At 35.3% G+C, this 27,954-nt stretch overlaps 7 protein-coding genes and 1 non-coding gene across 10 annotated transcripts; 6 read left to right on the top strand and 2 right to left on the bottom strand.

The window, feature by feature from the left end:
* The first annotated feature begins 244 nt into the window (after positions 1-244).
* LOC9329198 lies at positions 245-1,793 on the top strand. 2 transcript variants are annotated; one of them, XM_021015092.1, is made up of 7 exons: positions 245-363; positions 491-601; positions 694-832; positions 921-1,052; positions 1,142-1,232; positions 1,311-1,464; positions 1,618-1,793. In XM_021015092.1, the coding sequence occupies exons 2-6, from the start codon at positions 513-515 to the stop codon at positions 1,451-1,453; spliced, it is 594 nt and encodes a 197-aa protein (XP_020870751.1). In that variant the 5' UTR covers positions 245-363; positions 491-512; the 3' UTR covers positions 1,454-1,464; positions 1,618-1,793. The 2 variants fall into 2 exon arrangements, with proteins under 2 accessions (XP_020870751.1, XP_002893137.1); XM_002893091.2 differs by lacking the exon at positions 1,618-1,793 and having other exon boundaries at positions 246-363; positions 503-601; positions 1,311-1,582.
* Positions 1,794-1,913: 120 nt separating this feature from the next.
* On the top strand, positions 1,914-5,474 carry LOC9329197 (RNA-binding protein 24). Its single transcript, XM_021015087.1, has 7 exons — positions 1,914-2,926; positions 3,281-3,425; positions 3,573-3,699; positions 4,219-4,261; positions 4,365-4,663; positions 4,773-4,869; positions 4,951-5,474. The coding sequence occupies exons 1-6, from the start codon at positions 2,720-2,722 to the stop codon at positions 4,777-4,779; spliced, it is 828 nt and encodes a 275-aa protein (XP_020870746.1). The 5' UTR covers positions 1,914-2,719; the 3' UTR covers positions 4,780-4,869; positions 4,951-5,474.
* Positions 5,475-7,203: 1,729 nt separating this feature from the next.
* On the top strand, positions 7,204-9,577 carry LOC9329196 (increased DNA methylation 3). The gene is made up of 3 exons (XM_021015079.1): positions 7,204-7,275; positions 7,857-9,033; positions 9,132-9,577. Exons 2-3 carry the CDS (start codon positions 7,881-7,883, stop codon positions 9,374-9,376), a joined length of 1,398 nt encoding a protein of 465 aa, XP_020870738.1. The 5' UTR covers positions 7,204-7,275; positions 7,857-7,880; the 3' UTR covers positions 9,377-9,577.
* A 304-nt stretch (positions 9,578-9,881) lies between these two features.
* Positions 9,882-12,638, top strand: LOC9326476 (probable inorganic phosphate transporter 1-8). The gene is made up of 2 exons (XM_002893088.2): positions 9,882-10,655; positions 11,464-12,638. Exons 1-2 carry the CDS (start codon positions 9,970-9,972, stop codon positions 12,386-12,388), a joined length of 1,611 nt encoding a protein of 536 aa, XP_002893134.1. The 5' UTR covers positions 9,882-9,969; the 3' UTR covers positions 12,389-12,638.
* A 104-nt stretch (positions 12,639-12,742) lies between these two features.
* On the bottom strand, positions 12,743-14,286 carry LOC9329195 (cysteine protease XCP2). The gene is made up of 4 exons (XM_021015085.1): positions 13,768-14,286; positions 13,437-13,672; positions 13,204-13,344; positions 12,743-13,113 (listed from the first exon to the last, which is right to left on the bottom strand). The coding sequence occupies exons 1-4, from the start codon at positions 14,243-14,245 to the stop codon at positions 12,898-12,900; spliced, it is 1,071 nt and encodes a 356-aa protein (XP_020870744.1). The 5' UTR covers positions 14,246-14,286; the 3' UTR covers positions 12,743-12,897.
* Positions 14,287-21,075: 6,789 nt separating this feature from the next.
* LOC9326475 (monosaccharide-sensing protein 1) lies at positions 21,076-24,660 on the top strand. Of its 2 annotated transcripts, none has more exons than XM_021015077.1 (6): positions 21,076-21,555; positions 21,873-21,964; positions 22,086-22,646; positions 22,723-23,645; positions 23,770-23,957; positions 24,045-24,660. In XM_021015077.1, the coding sequence occupies exons 2-6, from the start codon at positions 21,886-21,888 to the stop codon at positions 24,499-24,501; spliced, it is 2,208 nt and encodes a 735-aa protein (XP_020870736.1). In that variant the 5' UTR covers positions 21,076-21,555; positions 21,873-21,885; the 3' UTR covers positions 24,502-24,660. The 2 variants fall into 2 exon arrangements, with proteins under 2 accessions (XP_020870736.1, XP_020870737.1); XM_021015078.1 differs by lacking the exon at positions 21,076-21,555 and adding an exon at positions 21,692-21,770.
* Positions 24,646-26,687, bottom strand: LOC9326474 (protein MULTIPLE CHLOROPLAST DIVISION SITE 1). The gene is made up of 5 exons (XM_002890366.2): positions 26,594-26,687; positions 26,185-26,472; positions 25,635-25,807; positions 25,106-25,493; positions 24,646-25,013 (listed from the first exon to the last, which is right to left on the bottom strand). Exons 1-5 carry the CDS (start codon positions 26,672-26,674, stop codon positions 24,855-24,857), a joined length of 1,089 nt encoding a protein of 362 aa, XP_002890412.2. The 5' UTR covers positions 26,675-26,687; the 3' UTR covers positions 24,646-24,854.
* Positions 26,688-26,776: 89 nt separating this feature from the next.
* Positions 26,777-26,848, top strand: TRNAW-CCA. Its single transcript has one exon. It is a non-coding gene; the product is annotated as a tRNA-Trp (tRNA).
* The last annotated feature ends 1,106 nt before the right edge of the window (positions 26,849-27,954 follow it).

The following is a 27,954-nucleotide window of genomic DNA, read 5'->3' as shown; positions in this document are numbered from 1 at the left end:
CTGAGTTAGTGTCGAAGGCCTTCGGGCCCATAAAGCGGACCCTACACCAAGACAGGACAAAATATTCTTAGAACTCGCCACGTAGATATCACGACGTGGAGATCTGACCACGTGTAGACAGTTTCTGTCCTGATTCTCGTAAGAGTGACGTGGACGGTCATGATCCGCTGTCACTTTCACTTTGTCTACAAGCTAAGTATATTAAATTGGGCCTTAAATTAGCCCAATTAATTATGAAAGGCCCAAATCTCACTATCGATCGTCGACAACGATTTTGAGTCTTTCTCCGAAGTCGCCGGAATCGTATTCGCCGAGCCAAGTGTCGCATAGAAACTGTCATCTCCGGCGAGAGACTGATCTCTGGTAAGTGAATCGATTTCGCGCGTTTTCCATCTTCTGTTATTTCTGTGTTCCGTTGCTGAGAAAAAAAATGCCGAGATTGCTTCAAGCTTTTACTTTAACCGATTCATCAAATTGACATCTTCTTTAGGGATTGTTTCAGGACTCTTAGGATGCTCGATTTACACTACAAAGAATGCTACTTTCTCATCTGTCTTCTCGTCTTCATAAATTTTGTGCCTTGTTACAGCGATGAGAGACTGTAAGTGTTGTTGAAAAACCTCACATTATCCTCAAAATCATCAATTTGGATTCTTTATTGGTACTGTAGAAATGATGTTATATATATCTTAGGTTTGATGGAAAAATTTTATATGCTGGGAAGGAACTATGGAAGGAGACTCTGCCATTGAAATCTGGATCTCGAGTTTACAAATTACAAGAGCTGAAGTCAAATTCTTGGTATGAAGTCAAGATATCGTACCCAGCTTCTGTATGTCAAATGTGTTATATTGTTCTTACTTATGTTTCCATGTTTCTTCTTGTGCTTGTTGAAAATCTGATCTTGGTTATGATAACAGATACCGGCTTTGTTTACGCTGCAACTACTAAAGAACGGTGTAATGGGTTTGAAGCTTAACCATATGAGGAGATTGCTAAACACTGAGAAGTTGATCTTCAAAACGGAAAGTCTTGAAGAAGTTGATAACGAGGTATTGCTATCATCTTCAATCAGTTCCTACAACTTGGAAAGAGGCACGAATACAAGTTCATGAGTCTTTTTTTTTGTTTCTGATTATAGGACGGATTGTATGTTTTGGTGACTGTGGAACCTGAAGGAATCGTGGCTATACCAAATTCCAAAGAACGGGCGTCTATCATTTATAACATAGGCAAGCTTCTTTTGTTTTTGCTTACACTTGTAGTGAGTGTAGTGCTTCTTCTAAAGTCTGAAATTCTCATGGTGACAGTTTGTGAAGAACAGCTCTTAGGCATCCCTTACTCAAGCTGGTCAGTGGTGGTTTTAGTAGTGTTGTGTCTGGTGGTCGCGTTGATTCTTCCCCGGTTTCTCCCATCTTATCTTCTAATCAAAGATGTAGATCGTGATCGTTAAGAAGAAGCATGGTTAATAGCTAATACAGTTTTATCACATCTTTCTTTTGTTACTCTGTTCACTTTATGATGTTTGTTCATCTAATTTTGTATGATTTTTAGTTCTTACATGTCCATTGTCTTATTCATATACCTTACCTTACTTTACCACACCATGCTTTTCAGGGCCATTTCGATGCAAAATAGAGCAAAGAGGAGTAAATAAGTCTACATGTTTTCGAGTGATTTGTATTGTATATATATAGTTAGTACTTAGTAGTAGATCGATGGTCTATTAACGCTTATCCATTTGCGTTTCTATCCAAACATTCCACAAGATGAATGTACACCGTATTATTATCTTTTGGGAATTGGGAGTAAACTAAAAGAACAGAGGTAAAGAATCAATGAAAATAAAAAAAAATTCATTAAATAACAGTTAATTTCCCGGCAGTAATCCGCTAAATATGATTAAAAAAAAACTATAGAATTCGGACATAATCACAATTTGCTTATAATTTGATTACAGCGTTAGGCATATAAATTAGATGAAAGCGGGACCCATTTTTATGAGGGTGAAGAACAACTCCTTTTTTTTTTGTTTTCTCTCTCTCTCGAAGAATTCATGAATCATAAAATCACGCTTCATCGTCCTCGTCATCACCAACTTCTCCTTCTTCTTCATCAATGTTAAAACTTCCATGAACAAATCCTTCCCTTTTCCCCTTCTTCCTCTTTATCTAAATCCCTGAAACCACTCTAATTCGTCCATCTTTCTCTCTTCCCCATTTAACCAACGCTTGATTCGAATTCGTCTCCGAATCGTCTCTCTCGTTTCTGTTCACTATTCGTCGCAATCACCAATTGAGAAACCCTAGACCCATACTTGTACCTACCGGCGCCGACTCTTCTCTTCTTCCGTGGCCCATCTTTCAAAGTTTTAATTTTTAAACCCTTTTTCCCCTCCTAACTTCTTTTTTTTTTCTGTTTTTTTTCCCGGGAAATTTTCTCTCTCTTTTTTTTTTCATGATCATTTACTTGTCAAAATGTCAAGTATGATCCTTTATTAGGTTTCTTTGGGGCCGATCTCGCTTTTTCTGTTTCTCTCCTTATTCTCTTCGCAGACCCTTGTAAACCCTAGAATCTCCTCTTTCAATTCGATGGTGTTCTGTATCTTCATCTTCAGGTTTACTCATTCAATCTATCTCTAGGGTTTACTGGGTCAAGTCAAAGGTCCATACTTCTTCATCTTCTCGTCAAAAAAAGTTTCAGTCTTTGGTTCTAATTCATGGCGTATCATTCGATTCCGAGCTCTGGGTTTCATTACTTGAACTCTCCTTTTGGTGATACAACCTTTACTAAAGTCTTTGTGGGTGGCCTTGCCTGGGAGACTCAAAGCGAGACTCTTCGTCGGCATTTCGAACAATATGGTGATATCCTTGAGGCGGTTGTGATTACTGATAAGAACACCGGTCGATCCAAAGGTTACGGCTTTGTGAGTATTCTAATTTTGTTCATTCTTTGGTTTCTATTTTCTGAAGTTGGTTTATTGCTGCTTGTAATAAACATTTTCTGCTTCCGTGTTATGCTTAGGTATGTTTGGGTACTAAATGTTCCTCTAGACTCATAATTGTAGTGACACTTTTGGTAATTTGGTAAATGATCTGCTTGACTTAGGATTCCTAGCTCTTTAAATAAACAAAAAGCACTTGAACTCGAAATGCTGGTTTTGATGAAACTTCTGTCCATCTTTGCTAACCATAGGAGTCCCTTTCATTCGTTTGATTTTATATGTTCATGGTTGTAGACTGACTAACCGCTATATTTATGGTTTGTATGGAGGATTTAGGTGACTTTCCGAGATCCAGAGGCTGCTAGGAGAGCATGTGTCGACCCAGCACCTATTATAGATGGCAGACGAGCGAATTGTAATCTCGCTTCTCTTGGGAGGCCTCGGCTTCCAATGCAATATGCAGTGATACCCCATGTTCCTGGTCAGTCTTACTTCAGTATTCATCTATTCCTTTTCTTCGCACTACTTACAGAGACCTTTATAATTTTGGTGAAGTATTCAATTTTTCAATGGATTGCTGTTAACGTGTAAACCTTTAACTCATTGCATTGTTTCTTTTTTTGGTTAGGACGGATAAGACCTGTTTCCCCATATCTTGGAAGTGTGCAGAGTCCTCGCGGTTCACTTTTTGGAAGCCATCCGTATCACCAGCCACCTGCTTATAACTACCAACAAGGAGTGGTGTACCCTTATGGGTGAGTTACGCAATTTAATGCTCAGAAACTTGCGTTGCGATTGTATATCTGCTATAACAGACATGCTGTGACGAGCGTATCAGTTTTAATGTCTACCTGCTAGTCCATCTAACAGCCACTTTGATCAAGTGGCATTTTTCAATCACAACATGGACAATCACTTAGCCACTTAGGGATCTTGAGTGTAGCACTATGATGTGACATGTTGTGATTGGTAACTTGCAGGAATACAAAAATATAACTGCAGAGGATATGTGGCCGAGCTCAATTTGTTTTGGACAGGCAAGGTCATGAATGTTTTTGGACTTTGATAGTGCCAAAATTATCTAGATTCTTGGAATAGACATTTTGGAGTGGAATTTTAGACTTTTTTCCCCTAGCTTAGCATCTTCTTTTCATAGTGTAATGTATTCTAGCTGTTTCTGTATAATTGCTACTCTTCTTCTCTAATAATAGTGTCTAGCCTAAACTTTGCTCATATGTCTCTAATATTAGTTGTTCTTTTTGGTGTTCTTTCAGGGTTACACCATATGGACCTGACTACATGTACTCACAGTCTCAGGTAGGCGTTTGAAATTGTTGCAGTTTCTTCTTGCCTTCTTTATGCATTTTAAACTTTTATGACTTCAGTTATAAACTCATGTCTTCTCTTCATGGTGTTGTAGGGCTTCTATGGTCCTTACATGGGTCAACAGTACCTTCAGGTTTATGGAGTACCTGGGGCAGTTAACTCACCGGGTTATCAATATGGGCAATATAGTCAGACTATTCCTGGTGGTCACGGTTATACAGCGGTTCAAGGTTATTCACATCCAGGAAGTCATGTTCTACAGCTTGGTGCAACTTCACCTATGGCTGCTATTCAATCTCCATACCCTTCGGCTTCAACTCCAATGCAGCAACGTATCATTGTCCAGACTCCTCCTCAGTATATGCAGAGTAGCGGTTCTGATCAAACAACAGGGTGAAAAATGGATCAACATAAGCATATTCTTGGATTCATTTTGATTGTCCAAATTGGATTGGGGTTAATACGCACTTACACCACCTCATTGTTATTTGTGGGGTTTCAGTTATTAATCCTTGAAGACTGCAGAAAAGGGACAAATGCTACTCGGGCAGGATTCCTGTTTAAACTTTGCACATTATTTTTATTTACATTCTAGAGAGGTAAGCTTGTTTCCTTAGGTACCCCTTTAAGTTTCAGCACTTGCAAATGTTTTCAATCTCACCTCATTACCATTGTTACAGGTATTAAGTAGTCTTGCTCACTGAAGAAGTCAAAAAAGGGGGAAAGGAGAATGGAAGTTTCAGGTGTTTGTGCTTTTGTTGTCTTTAACCCTCTCATCATATGTATATAGCCCACAACAAGCTTGATGGCATAAACTATATGAATGGTTTCACCCCGGAAACAAGGGTTTTCGCGGTAAACCGGTAGGAATAAGTTTGGTGTACAAAGAAAGTGAATATATAAATAGATAAACTCATAAACACATACAGATGCATATAGAATGGTGGAATCAAAATCTGATTCTTTTATGTGGTTAAAGTAGTCTTCTTACTACACACTTTCTCAAGGCGTAGGAGTGTTGGTAAGATTATTAGGTAGACTTTTATGTCCTCTCAAGTCGAGTCCTCTGCATTGTAAGTAAAAAATTAATGACTATGGAGTTCACTTTAGCTTCTTTGTCTGTGGATATATTTTAGCTCCAGGATTCTTATCTTTTCTCTGTCTGTACAGTTTCTACTTTTTAGACTCATAAATTGTTCTTCTTAATTGTTTTCTGTCTATGACTCCCATCTTCTGCTCTGATTCCTCTGTTTATCACTTCGTTTACTACTTGTTTTCGAGATGTAAGATTGGTGTTTTTACTTAAATCCATCGTCATATAAACTTTTGTTAAGAAAAAGAGATATATGTAATTATTTACATGCTACTGTTTTCTATTCATTTCTCATGAGAAAACTCTTTAAGAGTCCCATTTTTTGGGGTCGAGGTATTTACCTTTCTTTCTTGGATCCATCAAATTAAAATTTTTGATATCAACACATAACTAAAATTACATTATGAGGTAGTGACATAGTAACGATGTTTTGATGCCAACAAAACTGAATCTAGAAATAGTTTAGTCAACACAAACAATGAACCAACCAGATTAATAGAATTACATCGGTGTATTTAATGTTCCCATTTTCCTACCACTTCTTCTCATTTTCTCATTTTCTATTCATTTACCACAGCTGATTTTGAAAATACCTAGGCCCCTTCGTTTGCTAACAAATTTGCAAAACGTCTGTTACAAAATTGTCCCACAAAAACTATATTTTTCTGAGAAATAACTAAATCCATCACTTATCTCAAATTTTAATAAATTTTTTTTTAATTATGTGTTCTTTAGCAATTTTACAAGAAAAAAACTTTAGTATCACTTTATTGGATTTTATTAAAATAATTATTATTTGACTTAAGAAAAGTACAAAAATTTAAATATCTAAAATTTTCAAAACAAAATTAATATACTTTTTTTCAAATTTTCTACATAGGTTTAAAAGACGTGCGAGTGAAACAAACTTTTGAAGATTAATAGTATAACTAGCAACGATCAAAGTTTTGTTCCTCGAAGCTAGTTGAACCAATGCTATCTGAAGATTTCTGATCATGCCAATGATTTCACTAATAACACTGCGACACCAAAGCCTAGTAATCGTGGCAGACAGGTCATTCACATTGCATCTTCTGTGAATTTTTTTAGCAAGTTCACCAATAAAATTGGCCAAGTTTGCTTCAATGTTCATTTGAACATCTTCTAAATCAGAATAAAATTCTAGAGAAATTTGTAATAATTTGAAGCCCAAATGTATCAAGACCTTTCAAAATTCCATCTTTGTTACTATCAGTTATGAGTGTCTGGTGAGCTAACATTCTACAATGAGCTCTTCTGGCTTTAACATAACTATTATACACAATTTGATAAACAAATTTTAATATATTTTTTATACTCTATTTGTATCATAAAGAATAAATTTTGAGGTTTATCATCAAGATTAAGAAAACAATAAATGATGTACATTTATTAATTATTTTTGTGTTATATCTTTTAAAAAGTTAATTTCAAACTGCTTTTTACTCCATTTACTCAAATCAATTGATATTGAAAATAAAAATGTATTAAATATACTACAGAAAATCATTTTTTGATATATAAGAATAAAAACTTAAAAATCATTATTTTTGATATAAATGGAGTAATTTTTTTAAACACCTTAAAAGAATAATCTTTTAACAAATGAAAAAGAAAAAGAATAAAAGACCAAAAAAAAAAAACATTTGGGCCTTACACTTTAAAAAAGCCCAAAAATGCGAAAACAAGACGGCACGTGGTGAGCCAGGTGACAAGCGATACCTACAAATGCGGTTATTTGAGGGACCCACGTGGTAGCCACGTGTAAGAAGCAAGGACCTCCATCCTCTTTTGCATTTTTCCCCTTTACACCAACAATTTCTTTCTCGCTTCCTTCCCTCTTCTTGCACACAAATCTCTCTTCTCCTCCTTATGCTTAAAACATCTCCACAAGGTAAAATCCCGTCACTGATCATTTTCTCTCATGTTTCAGTTTCTGATATCTTCTCGTTTTTTCCCCATGAATGTTGCTTGAATTTTCACAATCGCTGGACTTGTAAGGTTGAAATTGGCATAATCCCTATTCTGTGGTTTAGTTTTTATTGCAGACAATGTGGGATCGATTTTTGCTGTAAAAAGTACAAAGAGTGTCGTCTTCAAGCGTAGTGACCTTTAGATTTAAGAAAAATTTGTTGACTTTGAACTAACTAGTGAAAATTTGTTCGATTATCATATTTCTCTGGGTAAAATTGGACTGTTTTTGTAATGTGAAGTCTATATATGAAGCAAAGTTTTAATCTTTCTCAGAATTTCAACATAATCTTATCAGGTTTAGATTTTGATGTTAATAAGTGAAGTTTTTAGGGTTTGAAGATGTTTTCTCCTTAGTATAGTTATAACACAAAACATTATGGAGACTAAATTTATTGTTAGAGAATGGTTAAACTTAAGAATCTATGACTAAATCTGGCAAATTTGAGAATGTCCTTATTGCTTCCATATGTGACACTGTTTCCACATTCATATGTAATGCAGGTCCTTTTGTTTGGAATTGAAACCATGAGTCTGTGTAGCGATGGTTTATCGAGCGATCAGTATTTCTTGGTGAATTTCATCATGAGCAATTACTTGGGTCCTGATGTGTATTCGGATAACCCAAGATGTTCAGCTTCTCAAAGATTAGCCAAAGGTTCACCACCTTACACTTTGATGCACATTGGATCTTCCTCTTTAACTGTTGCGCAGCTGCAGAACTTGTACTATAATGTACTGAAATATGCAAAGTCCAGCCTTGTTCTCCATCCAGACATGATTTATATGTATCTCAAGGGATACCTACCTTTGGAACCAAGTGGAAAATTTCCTCAGTTCACGCATTTTTTCCCGACGAACCTTCACCCGCAGAAAAGGTATTCCCCGAGCCATGAGATTGTGAAAGGAATTGTTGTTATTGATGATCCTGCAGTTGCATTCATAAACAAGGAGGAACTCCAAAGATTCAGATACTTGTCGCGTTTGGACGACCTGAAAATCGATAGAGTCGTGTCTTTATCTCCTCGGGGTGTGAAGCTGGATGAAAGCCGGGAAACAGAGCTGGACTATTCAAGAAATGGGGAAGCGACAACAGCTAATGGACTTGTACGTAACGAAGACTACAATTCATCTGGAGAGCTTCAAGAAACGTGCAAGAAAAAGAAAGGGGAAGAAGCGGTTGCTAGTTGCGTAATCAGTGAACCAGAAAGACTTTTGGGAGACTTACCAGAAAGCCAGGAAATGAAGCAGGACTGTTCAAGAAACGGAGAATTGGCATTCAATGGAATTGTCTCTGACCAAGAATACTATTCATTTGTAGAGCCTCGAGAAACATGCAAGCGAAAGAACGAGGAAGAAGAAGCAGTTACTGGTCATGCTGTTTGTGGAATAAGTAAAACCCCTGAAAGATTTCGTGAGACATACAAGAGAAAACGGTTTAAGAACTCATCAAAAAAGGCAACAAACAAGAATGGCGAAACTTCTTTGGAACGAGAAAAAACAGATAAGCCTATACCTGTTCCTCCTGAGATGAAGGAAAGCGATGCAGAACCATCAGTTGTAACTACCGGAACAGCCAGTAAAGAAACTCTAGGAACATCTGTTGGTGTCGTCGACATTGGTGTCAACAAAGTTGCTTACTTTTTTCAGGTTGCTTTGCCCGGTGTCCGCAAAGATTACGGTATATAATTATACTTTGTTACCCATCTAACTATTTCTATACGCCACATCGGGTCTAAGTGATGAACACATGAATTGGTTTGGTCCTTTTGTGTGCAGGTGAATTCAGCTGCGAGATTGAATCAGATGGTAAGGTGATACTTGAGGGATCGACTACCACAGGCGAAAAAACGATCAAGAGGCATTCTCGGGTTTTTGAAATGAATATCCGGAAGCTGTGTCCTCCTGGACCATTCAAGCTGTGCTTTAACCTCCCAGGACCAGTTGATCCGCGTCTATTATCTCCTAACTTCCGATCAGATGGTATCTTTGAGGCTGTCATCATCAGACACAAAAACTCTTAATTAAACCGGAGCAAGTTGAGAATTTTAGGATCTCTCTAAATCTTTATGTTAATGGACATATATAGAAGGAAGGCGAATCAAACAGCATGCAAGGACAAATCTTTCACTTTTTGGACGTGACTCTATAGATTTTGCATGATTTTGCTAACTATATATCCGTTTTCGTAATGATTTTCATCAAACTGAGAATCCGTTAAGACTGTTTGTGTGTTGCTGCTGTTACTTGTTTAGTTGTTAGTTACTCTTCTCAATAAGAGAATTAAACCGAAATTAAAACCGTACTGAACCGAGTAATGCAAAACCGGTTTAATTTGGTTACTAATTGCTAGAAAATTTCAAGCAATATATGATGTTGTGCCTTAATGTGACAACATAGGAAAATTGAAGCTCTTATAAACAAACTGACCAAGTCTTTCTCGGAGTCAAATCATAAGCATATTCCATGCTCATAGCAATTAATTACTGAAAATAACAAAGAGACTTATTAATCCTTATAAAGATCGTTGTTCTGTTTCACTCATCATGAATTCGAAATTTCGATAAAAGAAACGAAAAAAACTCTGGATTCGGAATCTCAGATCAAGAAACAAACGATGCCGATAAAGGTATTGTCGTCGCTTGATGCAGCTCGAATACAATGGTACCATTTCAAAGCGATCATAGTAGCAGGAATGGGTCTATTCACTGACGCATACGATCTTTTCTGCATCGCACCGGTCTTGAAAATGATTAGCCATGTTTATTACAACGGTGACTCAATCAACACGGCGGTTCTTTCGACTTCTTACGCCATCGCTCTACTCGGCACAGCCACGGGTCAACTCCTCTTCGGTTACCTCGGTGACCGAGTCGGTCGTCGCCGAGTCTACGGACTTTGTTTGATTATTATGATCCTTAGCTCTTTTGGCTGTGGCTTTTCCGTGTGCACCACTCGTCGGTCTTGTGTTATGGTTAGCCTCGGTTTTTTCCGGTTTATTCTTGGTTTGGGTATCGGTGGTGATTACCCGCTTTCGGCTACCATTATGTCGGAGTTTGCTAATAAGAAGACACGTGGCGCGTTTATTGCTGCGGTGTTCTCCATGCAAGGGTTGGGGATTTTGGTTAGCTCTGCCGTGACCATGGCTGTTTGCGTGGCGTTTAAGAGCGGTGGTGGTGGTTTGGAGGTGGATGCGGCGGCTCCGACAGAAGCCGACGTGGCGTGGAGACTTATACTTATGATCGGTGCTCTTCCTGCTGCATTGACATTCTATTGGCGAATGCTGATGCCTGAAACCGCAAGGTCCGTCCAAAACCTTTTATTTTATTTTTTACCAATCACAAATCATAAAGGACGTAATGCACAAACAATGTTCTTGTCTCACTATTTATTTGCTATTTTTCCCAAATAAAAAATCTTGAAATCAACTAGATTTAATTATATCGTTCCTATAGAATTAAAATTACATTATTTGTCCTTCTGACGTACACGCAGTTTCCTTTGTTCTGTTTATGTGAACGATTCTCTAGTTTAGGAGCATATAGTATGTTATTTCAACCCATAAAAATAAAATTTTGTATGTTATATTGTTTTTCAAGTAATTGACATGACCGTTCCGATCTCACACACTGATACACACATACACATATTATAAGATTCCTTAAAAGCAATATTATTAGTTTTGGTATATATTACTAGCTAGATCTTAATCTTATAATTATAGGTATCAATTATTGAAAGGGTTACAAATTAGTAGTTAGCTTGAAAGGATCATTGACTTTCTGAGGGATAGATACCATAATTCTGTGGTATATACTCTTATCCTTACATGGCTACACCAATCATATATATTTACTTCTTTTTTTTTTATCACTACATTTTTTTTTTATTATATTCTTTGATATAATATTGACACATACCTCAGCTATCATACTACCAGCTCCAGCTAATCAATCAAGTTTTATCTTTTCATTACAACAAATTTAAATAATCCTCACACGTATACGCTTCCAGTTATTCCAAAAAACTAAAGAAGACAGTCAATAAAAAAAATAACGATTTAATTTCGTAACACATATTTATCAATTAAAATTGATATTGATGCATGCAGATACACAGCACTTGTGGAAAACAATATCGTCCAAGCAGCAAAAGACATGCAAAGAGTCATGTCAATATCTCATATCTCCGATGAAGCCACGACGGAGCCACCTCCTCCTCCTCCTCCGCCACCTTCCTACAAACTCTTCTCCCGCTGCTTCTTCCGTCTCCATGGCCGCGACCTCTTCGCCGCCTCCTTTAATTGGTTCCTAGTAGACATTGTCTTCTACACAAGCAACCTCCTCCTCTCCCATATCTTCAGTCACTACTCCAACAAACCTTCTTCCTCCACCGCAGAAAACGTCTATGATGCAGCCTTCGAAGTGGCGGAATTAGGAGCCATCATTGCCGCTTGCTCAACCATTCCCGGTTATTGGTTCACAGTTTACTTCATCGACAAGATAGGTCGTGTCAAAATCCAAGTTATGGGGTTTTTCTTCATGGCCGTTATTTATTTAGTTGCTGGGATTCCGTACAGTTGGTATTGGTCAAAGCACGAGCAGAATAATAAAGGCTTTATGGTTCTCTACGGTTTGATTTTCTTCTTTTGCAACTTTGGTCCCAACACTACAACTTTTATTATTCCCGCAGAGCTTTTTCCGGCTAGGTTTAGGTCTACTTGCCACGGGATCTCTGGCGCCGCTGGTAAGCTTGGGGCTATTGTGGGCACTGTTGGGTTCTTGTGGGCTACCAAGAAGATGGAAGGCGATGATAAAAACCAGGTTTATACCGAAGTGAACCGTATGAGAGTTGCTTTCTTGATTCTTGGTGGCGTTTGTATTGCCGGAATCTTTGTGACGTATTTCTTCACTAAGGAAACTATGGGAAGATCGTTAGAGGAGAACGAGCATGAACAAGATAACAATGATGAGATCGAAGTTGAGCCACAGATTGTTGACGGGCAATCCTCGGCCAGCACTTTGCTTCAGTCATGATCAATGATATCGAACACATAATCAATTCAAGTTCATACAAAGGGAGCCACATTCATTGTTTATTTCTGCTAATCTCTCCTAGAGTTCGTCTATATTTTGTTTCAATTGCTTCTTCCCCAAGAAGCTGTTTAATCTATGTTTCCTCTGTTTTTTCAGTTACTTTATTAACCTATAAACTGTTCAATCTAAAGATTGCTCTGTTTTTTTCAATTATTTCTTCCCCAAGAAACTATTTAACCAACTCTTCCTTTGTTTTTCTTCAGTTAATGCTCTATTCTTTTCTTCAATCATCATTTTTAATATTCTCTGCCTGTTTTTCTTCTTGGTTTGGTACAAGAAATTTGTTAATTATTCTCTGCTACTTATATATAGGTATTATTGCACATAGTTGTTACAAGACTTACATCAAAAGAGAAAAAACGAAGACACTGTAGTTTAATGACGAAAATATTCATATCGATGTTATGAAGATGATGATCAAATGCAGATAAGAGAGAATGATCTGATGATCACTTAGTTTTGGTGGGGAAAGAAGCCATCTTGTTGATTCCACAGAGACCCTCTGGTTTCCCAGTGTTCCTCTTCAGCCTGATGTAACCTTTCTCTCCCCATTTTGGTCCCCAAGAATTCTTCACAATTATGTAATCTGAACCCTTGCTTGATCCATACCCAACCGCAGCCACACCGTGGTCCAGGTCAACCCCGCACCGCCCATCAAACACACCCTTCATATATCAAATACAAAGTGATTCAACATCAACAAGAGCAATTAACTAACAACAATTTTCTTGATTCATGGTTTATAATGTACTTACGCCGCTGTAGAACTGGAACTCTCTACCAGAGGCGTCAATGGCGACACTGAGAGGCTGATGAGCCAATGCCTTCAAAAGGCTCTTCTCATCATTCGTAGGTACATCTTGGTGTCCATCAATGGTTACTGTTTCAGATTCATCCTGTTTTAAAAACAGAGATAATTAGAATGGAACCAACTTAATTGTTATTATTCCTAAGTTTATCTTTGATTTTGTTTCGCATATACGAAAACCTTTTGCATCTCGCAAGTTCCTTCTTCCATAGAGTAAGGATAATCCTCTTCCTTGCGTAGACCTCCGTTTTTAACAATGTACTCGAATGCATAGTCCATGAGACCACCGTTGCAGCCATTGTTGTAGGTCGTGTCACAGTCTATGAGTTCTTGTTCGGACAATGTTGTCAAGTTTCCTGTCACAATCTTGTTTATACCTTCCACTGCTGCCACTGTCGAAAACGCCCAACAACTTCCTGCGAAACAATTTTTAAAAAAATTGAACGCTTAAGTTACGAGTCAAAACTTTCATTAACACATCAGAGAGACAGAGACCAAGATTTCATATTACCACAAGAGCCCTGGTTCTTAACTTCAGCCACTGCTCCTTTCTTTCTCCAGTCAACAGACTTAGGCACAGCTTCAACGTCCCTATAAGCGAACTCCGCGTAAGATCTTTCTTCGTCTCGTCTCACTATATCAGTCTTGAGTCCTAAATACATTTTCTTGAACTCTTCGTGGCTCAAATCCGCAAACTCGTTGAGCCCGAGCCAGTAGCTTTTCACTTTCTTGTTAGTCTCATCGATGTGTTTCAGATTGTCCTTGAAAACTTCGAACCTAAGCAACTTCTCTTCAACGGTTTCATAAGCTTTCTCAAAATTGGAGATCCAGTTTTCAAAGAGTTCTATGAGTTTGTCATGAGATTCTAAATCCTCGGGGGAATATCCAACGATGGAGTAATCGTGGGAAGCAGCGACAGAGAGGGAGAGAGTTGCAGCGGATAAGGCAAGAGGAAAACAGAGGATTCTTGAAGGTGAAGAGAGAGCCATTTGAGTAAGTTTGTTTTTCTTTTGTTAGTTGATAGAGAAAATAGAAGAGAAGGGCGTGTTTATATAGGCTGGGGATTGGATAGAGGTCGCTCTTTTTGCTTTAGAGTAAAGTAGTCTGAATCTGAATCTTGTGTAAAGTCTGTGTCTTTAAGCTTAGTTTTGTCTTTCCATGAGGTTACTTTGACTCCAAGTACTAATTGTATATGGTTTATTAGTTCTCTGCAGAAGCAGAACCCTCTGCCTCGGTCAGAGGTAATCATTTAAGGGAGGCCTCTGGATGATAAGTATGATTAGGCTCCTAAACAAGCCCATACTGAGCCAACATATATAGAGTTGCTGAATTTGGATAATTTGAAGATCAATTTTTTCCCAATTTATTTACACCTACAGATAAAATAAATCATTATAAAAGCTCAATCAATACCTCAACACTTAAGGAAGCCCAAAAAGTGGCCCATCTATTGTTCCAGAATTTAGTCTTATAATTAGCTCTTCTGTTGTTCACTGTTCTAAAATGTTTAAACATAATTCTTAATGAGAATATATAAACTTCATAAAACATGAGATTACAGTGAAGTATTTTTCTGTCTTTTTATAAGATATTTATTCTGTAAAGAACAAAGTTTGACCTGTCAATCCACCAAGATTTCTGATAACAAAGTCAGGAGGATAAGGATCTTCGTTTTACTTAGTTTTTAATCAGCTTATGGATATAAATATTTAAGAACCTAATACGTATAAACTTATTTTTATAATGATGACCCACCAACCACTATGAAGTATGATCTAAATTAACACCATATTTTTCATAAAGTGGATTCATTTAAAACATGAATCATGATAAAGTTCAATTGAAAACTCACTGGTTCTAACTTTACAGGACATCTACTTGACTGCTTGTACAAATGAAATAAATGATTGTTATTTCTTATGCAGGGAAAAAATCAACAAACTACTCCCTCCGTTCTTTTATACAGTAAGTGATGTTTTAAGAGAATGCACATGGATTTAGAAATCATTTAATTTTTGTTTATTTCAAACTAAAACATCATTTATTATCTAATTAACCAATGAAAAAACAATCTACGGAATCTAAATAGTCAAAACTAATAAAAAGTAATTAATTTTGCATTGAAAATTGAAAACATCATCTATTTAAAAAGAAAATTAGAAACTTAAAACATCAAATATAAAAAAACAGTAGAAGTATATAAGAATGAAAATAAAATGATAATAAAACATATCATAAGATCCGTTTGAGGTGGAGACACGTGGTCGAAAATGCTCGAATGATTTGGGAGCACGAACTCTATCAAGAAAAAGACCGTTCTCTTATTTTTTAGGTCGTACATATGTAATATACTAATATCTATTGTTTTAGAGCTTTTTTTTTTTTTTGATAAAATATCATTTCAGAGTTAATAAATATGAAGAGGAACGTAGATATTTATATATATACTCAAATAGCCTTGTGCTGAGAAAGGAAAATCATCAACTTGTCACAGAGTTAGAAAACTATACGTATATATGCTATCAATGTTGCATTTTTCTAAAATTTATTATGGTTTCATATAAAAAATACTAGTAGAGGAGAAGTAATTGGTAGGGCATAAAAGGTTACGTGAGAAAGTGACAAAGCACTAATATTATAAATCACATGCTCTCTCATTGACGCCATGTTCGTCTCCCATTGCACTAACCCCATCTGTCTCTTAATTTTTAATAGTAATATAATGTTATTTTATAGTAATCTTTGTAATTTCCTTCCAAAATCTATAATATTTTTAGCCGTAAATTTACAGTAGATCCACGATTGTGTGTGTGTATGTGTATGTTTGTAATTCTATAGCTGAGATAATTAAGCCACATGATTACATGTGAATTCCTGTACGTAAGATATTCGCACGAAATGTTAATCCCCACCAATCACCAATCTATGATTCAAATTCGAAAAATGAAATGACTAAATAAAGAAGATTAACGAAAGGATCGTTTATGAAAAAATAACAGTGAAAACGTTATTAACCTGCGACAGTGATTGTGATGTTGATTTATAACGTGGATCCTCTGTATTTGCATGTTCCACATTGATCCGGTATTCCGGTCCTAAAAGTTTTCAACTTCATTGCTGTTTCTTTTTGGTCTCTTCTGCTATTTGGATATCAGAAGATTTTACTTAAAAATTAGAATTAATTACGGATTTTGCCATTTTTCATAATGGCATTTGTGGATTTTGCCATTTTTTTGAATAGTTTGTGGATTTTGCCATTTTTCAGGTTCCAAAAATATGATTTAACATGCGTTTCACTCGTTATGTTTGGGTTTAGTCGGTTCCATTTGTTCTTAGGGTTTAGTATTTGGTATAAAGTACGTATTTTTGCAAAAAAAAATCATAAATACATACATTTATAAGTGTTAAAAATGGCAAAATCCGTAAACTATTCAAAAAATGGCATTTTCGTAAGTTTTCCCAAAAAAAATGGCATTTTAGACAATAATCCCTAAAAATTATTACTAATTAACTTCTTAGGATTCCAACTGACGATATTGGAAAAACTAAAGAGTTCGAATGTTCGATTAGTGGATCAGATTTTAAACAGTGTTATAAATATTTTTTCTATTGGTATACAAAAACGCTGGATAGTGACGATAGTTAAAAGATAACAATTTAACATGAAAACAATACATTTTTAGAGACAAATTTAGCATATTAATATATTAATTAAAATTTTCTAAGGATAAATTTAAAATAATGTGACAAATAAGTTAGTTTTCGCAATGTTCTAAAATATGCTAGGCGCGCGGTAGTCGGACGGTAGATCACCGTATAGCGCCTAACTGTATATACGGTTGTATATACGGAGTATATACGGTGAATATATTTTTATAAAAATACATATATAATTATATATATATATATATAAAATTTTAAAGCAACGACAAACTATGATATTAAATTTTGAGAGCATTTATCCCACACAAATTAATTTTAAAGCAACGACAAACTATGATATTAAATTTTGTCGTTTATAAATATTTATTTTCTGGTTTTGGCGATTAAACCCCTCTTAACAAAGAGTAGAAGTTGTTAGTGAATTTAACATCAACCTTGCATCTTGGAAAATTCTCCCATCTTAAATAGAGAACTAGATCAGGACCCGCACATACGTGCAGGGTTTCTTATTTTAAGAAAATGTACTGTAATAAACTTTTGGTAAATATAGAATATTTTGTTGTTTAGTGATATATATTGTTGTATATATATTATAATGTACACAGAAAATTGTAAAATGCTATTTATAATGTTTATGACAGAATAACTAATATTGTGAACCATAGGTTAAATTTTAGAGTTTGAAATTGAAGAATAAATTAGAAAGAAAAAATCTTATTAGATGAAAATATAATATAGGTTAGATTGATGTAAACAAATTTATTTTATATAGTATTTATAACACAATCTTAGATTAATTGTGAGATAATCAACGACGTGGATGTATGCATAATATTTATAGGAAATAGATTGTACATGAAATTAGGTTTAATTTTGTGGATGATGACAAAAAATATTAATCTTAATTGCATATTTTAAATTTATGATGACAAAAATATTAAAAAAAATTCTAAAAATTCCTATGATCCTTATGCATTATCGCAAATATGGTGATTATGATTGTTCAAATACAACTAATGAGCTGTTAAAAAAATTCTATTAATGTTTGTTAGTAGAAAAGACGCTATTCAAATTTAATAGAAAAATAAGAATATTGGTGTGAATGAATATTTTCTCATTTTAAAGTATTTGCATTGCAAATTTAAACATTGATATTTAAATTATATTTTAATGTTTTTTGAAAAAATAAAATAATCAAACTTAAAAGAATATATATTCCAAAAGCTTGTAACAATTTGAGACCTAATAAAATAATTTACTTGATTTGATATATTATTTATTTGGCTTTAAATAAAATAATTTGATATATTTTTATATAATTCAAATTTATTTTAGTGATATATATTTTAAATAATGAAAACTACCCATTTCTAAAAAATATATTTCAAAATTTATATCATTTAAATTCTAATTAATATGTCAAATAATTGAATTTATACTGAAATATTATCTAGATATTTAGAATCTAAAATCCAAAATTATTTGTTGAATAGGTTATATTTTAAAGGATGAAAGTATTTAGTTTAGATTATATATGACAAATATGCTAAATATTTTTTCATATTTGGAAAATAAAATATTAAAATCATTTTTTTTCATGTGTACTACTAATCAGAATTAATTAGCATAGTTTTGTTAAGGAAATGAATTAAAATCTAAATTAAATGATAATTTGTTATATTAAATTAGATTACCGGAAATATCTAATAATATATTACCAAAATAATATACAATTTCGAATTAAATAACTTGATTTATTATAGAATCTTCTTTAAACTATTTCCAAAAATATTGGGCAGTTATTATTTTATTGATTTATTTTCGATTATTTAAAAAATGTTTTTTTTTTCTTTCTTCAAATTTTTAAAAAATCAATGGCATTCTATGTAATATTCTACAACTAAAAGGTTTTTTATTATTTAGTGATTCCCAATTAATAGTATAGATAATTAGTTTGTTATTTTGATGACAAAAAAATTATTTTAATACTATAATTTTTCAGTATTTGGTGAGTTTAACATCAATACCATTAAATTGGACAAATTATGATATTCACGTTTTTTTTGGGAGATTGACAAAAATAGCACTAAATAAAGTTTTTCTTCCAAAAGTAGCACTACATTTGAAAAGTTCCACAAATAACACTATAAAATTTAAATAAATATTAAATATGAATAATTTGTTGAATTAAAATAAATAAATAAATAAAATTGGAAATTTCCCGCCAAAAATTTTCCATAACGTAAATATATTTTCCCGCCAAAATTTTTTTATCAAAATTTTCCCGCTAAATTTTTTTCAACATTTTCCAGTAGAAAAAAATTCCGTCAAAATTTTCCCGCCAAAAAAAATTCACAAAATTCAGGAAGGATTTCACGAAATTCAGGAATGATTCTTTGAATTTCAGGAAAGAATTCCTAAAAGGATTACACGAAATTTAGGAAGGATTCAACGAAATTCATGAAGGATTCCACGTAATTCAGGAAGGCTTTCATGAATTCATGAATTTTAGGAAGGATTCCACGTAATTCAGGAAGGATTTCCCGATTCGTCAAATCCTTCCTAAATTACGTGAAATCCTTCCTGAATTTCTTGGATTTTTTTTGGCGGGAAAATTTTGACGATATTTTTTTTTCCGGGAACGGAAAATATTTTGGCGGGAAAATATTGAAGGGATTTTATTTTGGCGGGAAAATATTAACGATGAATTTGTGATTTTTTATATTTATTTATAATTATTTATTAATTTTAAAAATAAAAAATAAGGTGCTATTTTTGCCCAATAAACTTTTAAGTGCTATTCTTGTCCCAAAAACTTAATTTGGGGCTATTAGAGGCAATTTCTCTTTTTTTTTTTTGTAATAAATTCATTTTCTAGTTTTAACTGTTGCACCCTCGTTTTTAAGTAAATGGAAATTGTTGACACAATTTTTTTTTTCTTTTGGTAATATCTTTTTCCTCTGTTTCAAAATATAGGATATTTGATATAAAAACACAAAGTTTAAGAAACTAATTTATTCATTTAATGTTTAGATATTTTACATTAAAATATAATTTGGACAATGATATGATTTACTGCAGAATCTGAACAGTCATAAAATTATACAAACTTAATTTTTTGCATAGAACTTGAATTGTTTTTCCAAAACATCATATTTTATGATGCAAAATAAAAGGGGCTTTTGCAAAAATGCCACTTTTTCAATGCCACTTTTCAAAAATACCCCCTTTTTAAAATTTTATAAAAAATGCTCTTAAAAATATAAGATTTACCCAAATATGTATGTAATATTATTAAAACATACACAAACTACATTTCTATGTATCTAAAATCTTATAAATACTTTATAAATACCTTATAAATGCATTTTAAATACCTTTAAAAACCTTTAAAATATCTTGTAAAACCTTTGAAAAACCTTAAAAATCCTTTAAAATAACTTGTAAAACCTTTAAAAATATCTTATAAAACCTTATAAATACTTGGATCGAGTCTTCAAGTAGTAGTTACAATCCATAAGTACCTTATAAACCTAATAAAACTTTATAAAAATTTCAGATTTAAAAAGGGGCATTTTTTAAAATAGACATCTAAAGGGGGCATTTTTGAAAAGGGGCACACCAAAAAGAGTATTTTTAACAATTTCCCAAAATAAAATGGCTAAAACATCATATAATATAAACAGAGGGAATAGTTTTATTTACCGTTTACATAATCTATCAATATTGCTCTTTAATCAATTATTTAAAAGGTTTGTCCGTGCGAAATAAAAAAAAAAATTTGTTTTGCTTGTAAATTTGAAAAAACAAAGACTAAAAAGGTTCAACTTTTACACGAAAGTGACAGACGTCCGGACCACTCTTAAATATAACTTTCATATAATTTATTTTTTTAAAATCATCTAAATGAAAAACCAAAATGCTGTCAAAAAAAAAAAAAAAAAAAACCAAAATGTTAGTCTAATCCATGTTGCAATGGACGGACCCCATAAATTATTATCCTCCCAAAAAATCTACTCACAAACGAGTCATGACAATGATTTTCTATTAATATTCAGATATTGTTTTCCCCAGATCTCTCCATCGGAAAATCTTGATAAAATAAAGACGCTAGATTTTTATTAATGTAACTAGTCAATTTTCATTATGAGTTCTATATAAAGTTTCGAAAAACATTACCAATAATCCTCGTAAATCACTCCCCACCTTATATTTTTAGCCGCCAGAAGAACTGATTGGTGTAAAATCCAATTTTGTTGTTGTTAGTTTTTTTACTTTCCCGAGGAAAAAAAGTAATCCCGGCGGTGAGAATTTTTCTCGGCAGATTCTCCCTTGGGAACTTGCTCCGATCTCATTTCCAAAAGAAAAAACAAAACTTTTTTTTTGTAGCAATAATTGTAAAAAAGACAATCTTTTTGTCCTTATTGTAGATTCCATCGCCGGAGCCTGTCCGAAAATAAAATTAACTAAACTTGGCAAAATTCATTCAAACGAGTCCAAATCAAATCACCCCTATTTCAACGCCTCTTTTTCTCTGATTTATATATATATATATATATATATATATCGGTGAAATTTTAAGGCAAAGAGCAAAGCTTTCTCATTTCCTCGTAATTGCCGGCGAATTCTACTAAAGGTGAGACTTTTTTTTTTTCCCAGAAAGTGAAGCAATCTTTTGGGTTTTATTTATTTAGTCTCTTTAGCTTTCTTAACTGAAGAAACTAAAAAAGCAATTCTCTTTTCCCTCCTATAAATAAAGTTTAGGGGTTTTAATCTAATTGAGCATTCTGGGTTCATCAGATTTTTATAATTTTGTGAATTGGTTAAGATTTAGATCTGGATTTGGAAAAGATTAGATTTTTTTTTTTTTGTTTATGGTTGACTGAAAGCTTGAAACTTCATTTTAGAGAATCACACTGTATGGACTGATTTGAATTTTGATGGTGTTTGTAGGGTTGGTTGAGCAATGAAGGGAGCGACTCTCGTTGCTCTCGCCGCCACAATCGGCAATTTCTTGCAAGGATGGGACAATGCCACCATTGCTGGTTTGTTTTTTCACTCTTGTTGCTGCAATTGAGTTTGTTTGGAATCTTTAGATCATTATCACCATAAAACAGATCAATTATCATTTGACATTGAAACTGTTGCAATGTTAATTGTGTGCAGGAGCTATGGTTTATATCAACAAAGACTTGAATCTACCAACCTCTGTTCAAGGTCTTGTGGTTGCTATGTCATTGATTGGTGCTACGGTCATCACGACTTGCTCTGGACCGATATCTGATTGGCTCGGGAGACGCCCGATGCTCATTTTATCATCAGTAATGTATTTCGTCTGCGGTTTGATTATGCTGTGGTCCCCCAATGTCTATGTTTTGTGCTTTGCTAGACTTCTGAATGGGTTTGGTGCCGGGCTCGCGGTTACGCTTGTCCCTGTTTACATTTCTGAAACCGCTCCTCCCGAGATCAGAGGACAGTTAAATACTCTCCCTCAATTTCTTGGCTCTGGTGGAATGTTTTTGTCTTACTGTATGGTTTTCACTATGTCCCTGAGCGATTCGCCTAGCTGGAGAGCGATGCTCGGTGTCCTCTCGATCCCTTCTCTTCTTTATTTGTTTCTCACGGTGTTTTATTTGCCCGAGTCTCCTCGTTGGCTGGTTAGTAAAGGAAGAATGGACGAGGCTAAGCGGGTTCTTCAACAGTTATGTGGCAGAGAAGATGTTACCGGTAAGGTTTTCCTCTCTATCTTTCTTTGGTTATAATCACTTGATTCCGCTTTTAACGGTTCTTTTTATATTTTCAGATGAGATGGCTTTACTAGTCGAAGGACTAGATATCGGAGGAGAAAAAACAATGGAGGATCTCTTAGTAACTTTGGAGGATCATGAAGGTGATGCGCTTGAAACCGTTGATGAGGACGGACAAATGCGGCTTTACGGAACCCACGAGAATCAATCTTATATTGCTAGACCAGTCCCAGAACACCAGAGTTCAGTTGGGCTACGCTCTCGGCATGGAAGCTTAGCAAACCAAAGCATGATCCTTAAAGATCCGCTCGTCAATCTATTCGGCAGTCTCCACGAGAAGATGCCAGAAGCAGGCGGAAACACTCGGAGTGGGATTTTTCCTCATTTTGGAAGCATGTTCAGTACTAATGCCGATGCGCCTCACGGTAAACCGGCTCATTGGGAAAAAGACATAGAAAGCCATTACAACAAAGACAATGATGACTATGCAACTGATGATGGTGCGGGTGATGATGATGACTCGGATAATGATCTACGTAGCCCGTTAATGTCGCGCCAGACAACGAGCATGGACAAGGATATGATCCCACATCCTACAAGCGGAAGCACTCTGAGCATGAGACGGCACAGTACGCTTATGCAAGGCAACGGCGAAAGCAGCATGGGAATTGGTGGTGGTTGGCATATGGGATATAGATATGAAAACGACGAATACAAAAGGTATTATCTTAAAGAGGATGGTGCTGAATCTCGTCGTGGCTCGATCATTTCTGTTCCCGGAGGTCCTGATGGTGGAGGCAGCTACATTCACGCTTCTGCCCTTGTAAGCAGATCAGTTCTTGGTCCTAAATCGGTCCATGGTTCTGCCATGGTTCTTCCGGAGAAAATCGCTGGCTCTGGACCACTCTGGTCTGCTCTTCTTGAACCTGGTGTCAAGCGTGCGTTGGTCGTTGGTGTCGGCATTCAGATACTACAGCAGGTACGATGAAACTTTTGATTGTTCAGACACAAGTACTCTTGGATCCATCATTTTATCTCTTCTCGGATTATCTTGAGTTTTATATCCTTTAACATTCTTGACTTTTTGTTAACCTTCTATGCAGTTTTCGGGTATCAATGGAGTTCTCTACTACACCCCTCAGATTCTAGAACGGGCTGGCGTGGATGTTCTTCTTTCGAGCCTCGGACTAAGTTCCATCTCGGCGTCATTCCTCATTAGCGGTTTAACAACATTACTCATGCTCCCAGCCATTGTCGTTGCCATGAGACTCATGGATGTTTCCGGCAGAAGGTATATATAATATCAAAACCTATAAGATCTTTTACCTGTTTCCTTGTTCTCACATGATTCTAAAATCATCTCTGTTTCACTTTGCAGATCATTACTTCTCTGGACAATCCCAGTTCTCATCGTCTCACTTGTCGTCCTTGTCATCAGCGAGCTCGTCCACATCAGCAAAGTCGTGAACGCAGCGCTCTCCACGGGTTGTGTCGTGCTCTACTTCTGCTTCTTCGTGATGGGTTACGGTCCGATTCCAAACATCCTCTGTTCTGAAATCTTCCCAACAAGAGTCCGTGGTCTCTGCATCGCCATTTGCGCTATGGTCTTTTGGATTGGAGACATAATTGTCACATACTCACTTCCGGTGCTCCTCAGCTCGATCGGACTAGTTGGTGTTTTCAGCATTTACGCTGCGGTTTGCGTTATCTCATGGATCTTCGTTTACATGAAAGTCCCGGAGACTAAAGGCATGCCTTTGGAAGTTATCACAGACTACTTTGCCTTTGGAGCTCAAGCACAAGCACAAGCTTCTGCTCCTTCCAAGGATATATAACTTGTAACCTTGATTCTTCTTCTTCTTCATTTGCTGTGTACCTAAAGATTCTCTTCATCCCCTTTTTGTTTTGTTTCTCAGAAACCTTCATTTCGTTTTTGTTCCTTTTCTTTTTTTTCCTTTGTTTTGTTATCAATCTAATAATTACTCAATTTTCTCTTTCCTTGACCAAAACCGATAGTTTCAAAGATTAAAGACTAAAGCTCTTGCTTTTCTATCAGACTTCCAAGTTATGATGGTAAAGCAAATAGAAAAAAAAAACCTAGATTTACTACAAAGAAAATCTCCAGTTTCTTGGAACGCAAGTTTGATTCTCAAGGGAAAACCGTATTTACAAGTAGCTTAGTACGTTCTCAGGACTGGTTCGTTTCCTCAGAGGATGAATTGCCTGTATGATTATCCTGAGAATTTTTCTGGATATTCTCGCCTTCAAGCTTGGCTGAGAACTTGTATGGCCTTTGAAAATCTCTGGCATTTTGACTGTCAATACCCAGATTGTTCAATTTCTCTTCCTGTAGGAAACAAACTCATCAATCACAATTTCACGGTACTCGGTTGGTTCTGCGAAATACAAATATTAGTTCTCAGAAATAAAAAAGCTTACATTTTGTAAAGCTTCAAGCTTTTTCTGCATAGCTTCATGCTCAGCTCGAATCCGGAAAGGAACACCTTGCTTCTGGTAGACATTATTCTGGGCAAGGTCTTGATCGATATCACTAACGGTGGTTGCAAACGGATGATTGGCCGGGATCCATCTGACTGTCTCGGGATCAACATCAGGTGGTATCGAGTCTCCTTCTTTGAGAAAAATCGTTGGTCGCTTCCATTGGTATGCTCTTGACCTTCTTTTCTGATGAATAGTTTGTTCTTTCTCTGTAAGTGTGACTGGAGCTAGCCGATATACTTTCCCGCACATCTCTACAGTTGAGCTTCCTTTATCAAGTTTCACAAAAGGGTTGTTGAATGGGTCCTCGTAGTTAAGAGACTTGGAGCTGATAAAGAAAATGGAAAAACATCATGAGATTAAAGCTTTAGAGAAGTTAAACACACATCTACCTACATGAATCCAATGATGTGCTTGATTATTCAGAGTGAGAACTGGAAAGAAGATAAAGAGTGTGTGAGTTTCATACATGCCTCTTCTATCGCCAGACCTCAGCTGGCCACGTCTCACAAGATCAGTAACAGAGCCAGCACGCTGATTATCTCTTGACTTTCTTACTACATAAGCCCTGATCGCAGCGACCAAAACCGTAGCGGTGATGCAGATCCCGATCCAAATGCTGTTCCCTGAGCACTTCTTCATCTAAAACAGAGAAGATATTAAAATACCCCAATGAAGATCCAAATTCATGTGCCATAGTAGTCAATAAACAGAAGAACCACTAGAAGTTTTATCTAAACATGTTTTCTTTCGCCATTTCACCTTAAAAGCAAACGAACATATAAAGAAAGAGTGCTTAACGAAACTAAGAACATAACATTTCCTATTCAGGACAGTAAACAAATCAACTATCAATAAAACTCAGGAAAGATTCAAACTTAGGTAGCCTCTAATAGATAAAATGAACAATCTATATTCCACCATCAAAGAATTTGATATCACAGTGAAGGAGAAAAATCCATCAAAATCAGATTTTTACAGGAAAAATCAAAACTTGAAGCGATAAGAGAGAATCATACCACGAAGACAAGAGGAGGGAATGTGGTAATCATACTACGAAACCTCGAAACTGAATACTCGGAATCATGGGGAATAATGTCACTCTGAGCCGTAGCAGCAGTAACAACAACAACATTATTATCATTTTGAGTGTTCTGAATTTCTTCATCTGGAGTCGAGGAATTATCAATCGCTTTACACGCGAACCTTCTTTTAGTTTCAAATTGAACCCAGTTCAGATTTACGGGTCTCCGTCTGAAAATAACCAAACTTGAAGGAATCTGGAGCTTGGTTCTTCCAATCGACGACTAGGGTATCAAAAACAGCAACAAAGGACGCGAGATTTAAGAGTTCAATCACTGGAAAAGGAATTATAGGAGAAAGCAGTATTGGTGTTAGTGGAGAAGAAGAGATGGGTTCGATTGTTACCTGGAGATTGCAGAGAGAATGGAATTGGAGAGAATCAATGGATGCCATTTCATTGCTAAGGAACGGACCAACAATTCCCATGTTTTATTCAACCTCTTTATCATTAGTATATATATAATTAAGTGGTTATTCAACCTCTTTATCATTAGTATATATATAATTAAGTGGTTATACTTGGCAAGGGGATTCGTGGCGCAATGGTAGCGCGTCTGACTCCAGATCAGAAGGTTGCGTGTTCGATTCACGTCGGGTTCAAAATACCGAAATATATATTCGGAATTCCCCAATTTTTTTTTTTTTTTTTTTTAAGAAATATCTAGGGCCTCTAGGCCGTTAAGAGAATCCAGCAAAAGAAGGGAAGTGGCCACTTGGGCCGGTATCGGAATCATACATAGAAAGACCCCTCACAATATTTATTCCTCAGTCAAATTGCTGACAACACTTCGAATTCTCCACCGGTGCTTTTTTTTTACTTCACCAGTGGTGAATCACCACTATAAATATTATTCCCAAAAACATTTTTATTAATCAAAAAGGATCAATGAAACTGTATATATAAAAGGCGAAATCATCGCATCCACTAGAAATGGAACTTTCTAGTCGTGCCAAAAGGTCGACACTTAGTATATAAACTACAGAGTTTGATGGATTCTTTGCCTTTGCCTTGGCCATTTTATGGGTATTTTATATGTCTGTCTATGTTTATATTTAACAAACAAATTGAATGTTGTATTTCTTAAAGTGTGTTTGACGTGTAAACACTAATACTCTGTTTTAAAGAATTAACAATGTAGACAATGGTGTAAGAATATAAGCTAGACCGGGTAAAATATATACTATTTTATTTAGCAAATATTTATTTTGCAACACCCATTTGCAAAAAGTGGTATTAATCATTCACGTAATAAACAGAAACAATCAGTAATGCACAAAATAGTGCTGAACATAAATATGGGAATCTCCAGCCTCATTGGTAACTTTACAACTCTCATCATTTTAGTCTGCGAATTTATAGTCCTTCGACAAAACATAAAGTACTCTCTTCACTTTTTGGTTTATATATACTTCTCTTTCTTGAGGGACGATTTCAAAAAGATTTCTTACAAGCTAGCTAGTTTTCAAAATTTCATAACCATATTTCAGTATAAACATTTGTGATGATCTTAAACGATTATAAGATTTAGTTTGTAATGATCGTAAAAGATAAAACATTTGTAAATTAAAGCTCTACTTTTATACATGACCGAACTTCATAACAAAATAAACGAAAAAATACGACCTGGTAACAACCTCACACGAGCCTCTCACGTACGTATCCAGCGCCCGTAAAAGTAAACCCTATGAAATTCCTAATATGTTGT

The sequence above is a fragment of the Arabidopsis lyrata genome (assembly GCF_000004255.2).
Source record: "Arabidopsis lyrata subsp. lyrata unplaced genomic scaffold ARALYscaffold_1, whole genome shotgun sequence".
Taxonomy (NCBI): domain Eukaryota; kingdom Viridiplantae; phylum Streptophyta; class Magnoliopsida; order Brassicales; family Brassicaceae; genus Arabidopsis; species Arabidopsis lyrata.
Note: the sequence above shows the minus strand (reverse complement) of the source record. Positions and strands in the feature narration are given on the sequence as shown.